The sequence below is a fragment of the Elgaria multicarinata genome, chromosome 1 (genome assembly GCF_023053635.1).
Source record: "Elgaria multicarinata webbii isolate HBS135686 ecotype San Diego chromosome 1, rElgMul1.1.pri, whole genome shotgun sequence".
Taxonomy (NCBI): Eukaryota; Metazoa; Chordata; class Lepidosauria; order Squamata; family Anguidae; genus Elgaria; species Elgaria multicarinata.
Genome location: NC_086171.1, coordinates 45,913,038 through 45,919,037, shown reverse-complemented (window position 1 = coordinate 45,919,037; position 6,000 = coordinate 45,913,038). Strand labels below are relative to the sequence as shown.

The following is a 6,000-nucleotide window of genomic DNA, read 5'->3' as shown; positions in this document are numbered from 1 at the left end:
GAAATATCCTAAAAAGAAGAAGGGGTAGCTTAGCAGCCATGCCGTCTTGCACACAGGGAAGTTTTTTAATAGGAAATTCCCTTTTAAAACATTAGAGCCAAATGTCCAAATATACATTAAAAAGTTTAATTTAGTAAAAAGGGGGGAAATAGGAGAAGGAGGGAAAGCAATAGTCAAACACAATATAGGGTTTTGTCACAATCACGCTGCCCCTCAGTTACATTTCTCACACTCAAATCTTAAAATGTTGGAATTGTTTGTTTTCATCAAAGGGCAATTATTTTAAAGTTCTTGAAGATTTAAATTCTTGTTTAATCCTTTCAGGTAACTTGGATTTGACGGGTCAAAAGCAGGTCTTCAAAGCGGAGAATAATCCCTGGGTCACCCCCATTGCGGATCAGTTCCAGCTTGGCATTTCTCATGTGTTTGAATATATTCGTTCTGAAACATACAAATAGTGAGTATTCTGATTCTTTCTGTGTTCTGCAGCTTTATTTTTTTAATGGAATTTGGGGGGCAAGTCAGCTGGGATCTGACTTCCTGTAACTTGAGCCCATTATCCGTGTCCTACACTCTGGGAGATTGAGAAGAGATCCTGGCCCTCCTCTGTGTGAAAACCTTTCAAGTATTTGAAGAGTGCTATCATGTCTCCCCTCAGTCTTCTCTTCTCCAGGATAAACGCTTCTTCTTTCAGAATCTTCTCTTCTTTCAGTTTCTCCTCATAGTGCTTTGTTTCCAGACCCCTGATCATCCCCGTTGCCCCCTCTAAACTCCTCCAGCTTATCTGCATTCTTCTTGAAGTGTGATGTTTGTATAATGTTCTGTATTTGTCTCTGCATCTGTCAACACATCCACCTTTTCTTCCAAGACTACCTGGGGCGGTGGGGAGAAGAAGCAGTGGATATTGCCAAGGGAGTTAAGGGGTGGAAGAATGAGAGATCAGAGGTCAAAGCAAACAGGGAACAATGACAGAAAGCTGGAGGTGTCACTTGTCCTAGTTGAGTGGATTTCTATGGGCGGGAAAATCCATACCTATCCCCAGACTTTGACAAGCATTAGTTGAATGATGACTAGTAGATGTAAAACAAATTTACAAGATGTCCTGGATTTTTCGTTGTTTGCCCACATGGGGCAAAAGTATAAGGTGCATGGCAGTAACACTGCAGCAACTTTCTTGGGAAGTGCCACAGCCAAGAAGGTTTTATGCAAAGGGGATTATAAGTGCGTAAATTATTGAAATCAGCTTCTACCTTCTGGCTCATGATGCATTTTCAATGAGGTCTTCAGTACTGAATGAATTACCCACCCATGGATTAGAGGACATATGTCAAATTGCAACTGCCATATGTTAGGAATGATGATGAAACCATAAAGAAATGCCTGACTACGTTGAAGAAGATGTGACTTCAGTAATTTTTCAGTCATGCCATCCTTTGATCAGATAGGAGGATGTAATTATACATAGAGTATGATAGATCCTTAAGCGGGCAAGAGTCTTTGTGGGGGTGTAGGCTTGAAAGGTGGTCTTGTAAACCATGTTTGTTCCTGTTGAAGTTCTTTGCTTCCAACTAGTAACAATGCTAGGCAAGAACATTTCTCCCTATCTGCATATGTAGGGAGTTTTTGATGTCAAAACACACTCAGAATTCTGTTCACCTTTGGTTGCTCTAGTGAAGTGATGGCAGGGTGTTTGTACAGTCATACAATAAATAGTTATTTTTATTCATTGTTACTACATACTTGTAATAAACATCAGATGACTAATACTTTTGGAAATATTTTAATTCCTGTCTTAGTTCAAGTATGTTTTGCTAATCTGGTTGATTTGAGTGTGAGGAGGGAAGGCCAAAGAACTAAGGCTACAGTTCTATACACACTTACTTAGAAGTAAGCTCCATGGAAATCAACTCAGTTCAATGTATATCTGAGTTAACAAGGACAGAATTGGACTACATAGGTACTGTCCCTATTCAGACTCATTAAGGAATAAATGAATCTGAACTCAGTGGGGCTTACTTCCAGGTAAATGTGTTTAGAATCACAGTTAAGGACCTGGGAGGGTGTGGCTTTCCCTACCAGCAGATGCCCCAAAAGAATTATGAATTCCACCATATGCTGATTCTTGCCTGGACCCTAGGCTGGCCAGCTGCTTGGGGAGATTCTAAGCCCAGTTGCCAAGGACTCTTCCCTTTTGCCCAGGTCTAGAGGAAAATAGTTATTTTTGTTCATTGTTACTACATACTTGTAACAAACATCAGATGACTAATACTTTTGGAACCGCTTCAACACTGAAATGCTCAAAGGCTGTTCTGACCACTTACTTGGCATGATTAAAATTCTAAGACTATTCCCCCCCACACACACACACAATTTTTTTTCTACAATTCATCACTTTGCACTGAAATAATTGACCTGGTTTGCACGTCACAACATCTCAGAGTTTTTGTAAATGAGTAGTTGTGCTGGATCTTGCTGCCCGATTGTTCCCGCTGCAAGCAGGAGGGGCTAAACTCAGGGAAGTTCCTCCTTGGCTTGTTCAGTATTGTGTATGAATCAGGAACTCTGTTGTTTGGACAGAAAGACAACTCAACTCAAACCCTAGAGTCCACTCCTTGTAGAGGGAGTGCTCAAGCACCAGAAGCCAGGATGTCCGTTCATTCTTGCTCTCTTCACAACAAGCAGGTTGTTGTTCTTGTTGTTTTTAACAATGGCTTGTTGTGACGTGAGATCCAGGCCAGTGTTTCTTCAAAAGTATTTACGTTATTGTTTCGTTGGGAAGTATTTGACTTGCTTTAGGTTTCTGTCCTGGAGACTGAGAGCAGATTGCAAGACTTTATTTATGAACCTTGCTGGCTCGGGTCAAGGGCCTATCTAGTCCAGCATTGTTGATTGATTGATTGATTAATTGATTGTATTTTTTTCAGTCCTGCTTTACAGGCCTTTATTATCTCCCAAAGTCGCTCACATCGGTTAAACAGAGAGAGATGGGCCTTGCCATTGGGTTTACAAACTAAAAAGACCACACACACACACACACACACACAGGAACAGGGTATTAAAAGGAAAAGGTAGAGAGGGGAGACACGTTTTTTAATCCAATGACAAAGCGGAGAGCTATAAGGGAGCATTTATATCCAAAACGGGTCAAGCTGATCTTCCTTGCTAGTGGTTTTGCTTGAATAGCAACTGGTGGCTCTTGTGCATTTGGATGATTGAGGGCAGGGTGGAGTCTCTTCCTCTCCCCATTTCAGCAGTTCCAGGGCAGCAGGCAGTTAGTTGGAGCTGACTTTTCATTTCTGGCAGGGCACAGTGAAGGGAGCCTTCCTGCAGCTGTTCTTTCTCCATCTGCTGGATGGAGCCAGGTAGGACTCCCGTTTTCCTTGATGTTGTTTTATTCCTGGCAGACAGGTGCTGCAGCTGTAGGTCCCCTGGCCAGGGGCAGAAGCCTGAGTATCCTTCCCTTTTTCAAGCAGCAGCCAGCTAGATGCCTTCAGGTGTCCACAAGCAAGGCCATGATGACAATGGTCCTTCCCCTCCTGTCTGTTCCCAGCATCTGATATTCAGAGTCATGCTCTTTCAAACTAAATATCAGACAAATAGTTGCCCTGCTGCAAAATGCACTGCAGTTTGTTAAGCTCTCATGTGCACTGTCAGATTGGGATTCACAGAATTAAAAGTAAACAAAATCCATGGAATCCAACACATTTTAAGGTCTGCAACAGAGCTGATCCCCAGTCCTAATGCAATTATTTTGGCTGCAAAAAGATAGCCAAAGATTATCTTGCTTGGACCGCAGTAGTTTTCGCTGTTCTTGTGCAGTTGTGGACTGGGTACCCAGAGCACCTATTTGCATGATTATGACCAAATCGTCACATGCAGTATAATCAAAAGTGTATATATCTTCTGGAAGGCATTTCTTGTCTTACAAAACTTTTTTAAAATTACATTTGCACACTGATATATTTATGCCATACATTAGTAACATCCCAACATCTGCCGGTGTAGAAACATATTGATGTCAGGAATTCACAGAGTAGCTCTCTGCACACTGATGCATTGCTTGCTATGTGGTAAAGTGCTCTCTTGATTCATTTGTGTTCTATGTTGCTCTCAGGAATTTAGGAAAATATCCTGCCATTGGGTTGGGCTTCTTTGCATATTTACAAACTAGCAACAGAGCTCTCAAGAGGGCACGCATCGCTTGCGTCTTATGTGAACGCATAATGCATGGGCTGCAATTGTAATGCAGTTGGAAAACTGATCGCGATCTTGACATCCCAGGTATGCACAGTAGTGGCCTCATTCAATGTATCTTTCTGAGATGGACAGACCAGCCTGGTATCTTGCAGGTATGGACAGACCGGTCTGTTTCCAGTCCACCTCATTTTCACATGTGTATATTCATAAGTCTGTTCCATCCCATTTCTGCATCATTCTGCCTTTTTAATAATAATAATAATAATAATAATAATAATAATAATAATAATAATAATGCATTACTACACAAAATACACACACACACTATATCTCCTAAACTACACATCTTGGTATAGATTTTAGCCTAAAATATGCATTTTTACATTAATTTTCTTGAGCCGAGAAGCGTATTGTGAAATTCGAAGAAGGGCAAAACCAAGAAGGTAACTGCATTCCAGTCTGCATTGTAGTCCAGGAAATGTGAAACAAATCAATTAGCTTAATATTATGGGCTGAACAAAATCCTTGAGCAGCCCTGTCTTGTTGGATTCCCTCAATGAAAACAAAATGCCGTGATCCTTCCTGTAGAGCACACTCTGTCATGTTGTGGGAAAGTGACTGAGTGGAGCTGGCTGTGCCAAGTAAGTAGAAATCTAGCTAGTAGGCTTTAGAGTCTAGTCCAGGCATCGAATGTGCTCATGAAATTAACTCCCTGTTAACTTTGTGGGGTGTTCATTTATGAATCTTAACCTTGTTCCCCTAAGGGAAAACATCAGTGCTTGATGCCTTTATGCTCTACTATGAAGGAAGTATCTTTCCTTCAAAGGCAATAACTACATGTGTTTTTTTTATTGCTGCCCCTAGTCAACTTTCAAAGTGACCTTTTATGTTAGAGGCGTATTCTCCAAGGATCTTGTATGTCTACGATAGTGACAAAGACATGATGGATAGTATGATTTATTAGCTGTAATGTACTCGGCTAGTACACACAGATATAAATGTTTAAGACAAAACAGCAAATTAAACTCCTGTGAAGAATTGCAGCCTTGAAATGTTCCTCGGAATTAGTGCAACATAATTAGTGACTTGATGATGTGGCAAAACCCCAATGAGCAAAGAGGGTTGATGAGGGTTGGGCTCAGTGTCTGGCGCTCATGAAATGGGAGGCAGATTTCCAAGTACATTGCAAGCATTAATCATGTTCTCCTGATCATTTCTCCATCTGCAGATTGCTCATCCTTTCTTCTAAAAGATACATTATTTTGGTGCTCTCATTTATGCTACCAATTTTTGAAGTTGCTACCTGAAGATCGGATCTCTGTGAAAGCTAAAATATTTCCTTCGCTGGATACAATATTTTGATTTCCTCCCGCTTTTTTTTCATGCACATGTTACACCAAATCGATGCTTTATTAACATTCACTTTTCAAAAGTTCTGTTTCCTTGTGAGACCTTGTCATTTGATTTCAGCAAAATTTTCATGGAGAATGGCTCCATTTTATTACTTTTCTAGAATTAAGTTCCTCTAGAATTAGCTTTCTGAATCAGTGTAAATGATCACCGTATATTCTAAATCCAATTCAATTCTCTGAGTGCCAGTACTTATCTAGCCAAAAAGGTGACCACCCACAAATAAGCAGGAGGGCTCTGCATATCGGGAGTATCACTGATGTTTGCAGAAGTTGAAATAATGCTGGATAAATAAGCTCCACATGGTGTTTTTTTTTAAAAAAAAGCCCCAAAATGGGTAGAACATGACTGTGTCTGCATGCGTCGCTCCGCTATGAAACAGCAGGAGAATTG

General features: G+C 40.8%; 1 protein-coding gene across 1 annotated transcript in view; it reads left to right on the top strand.

Annotated features, from left to right (window-relative positions):
- RSU1 (Ras suppressor protein 1) overlaps positions 1 to 6,000 on the top strand; it is a 91,771-nt gene that overhangs the window by 45,254 nt on the left and 40,517 nt on the right. Inside the window, exon 8 of the mRNA XM_063147610.1 lies at positions 325 to 457. Within this exon, the coding sequence (XP_063003680.1) occupies positions 325 to 457 (133 nt within the window). The remainder of the gene's footprint in view (positions 1 to 324; positions 458 to 6,000) is intronic.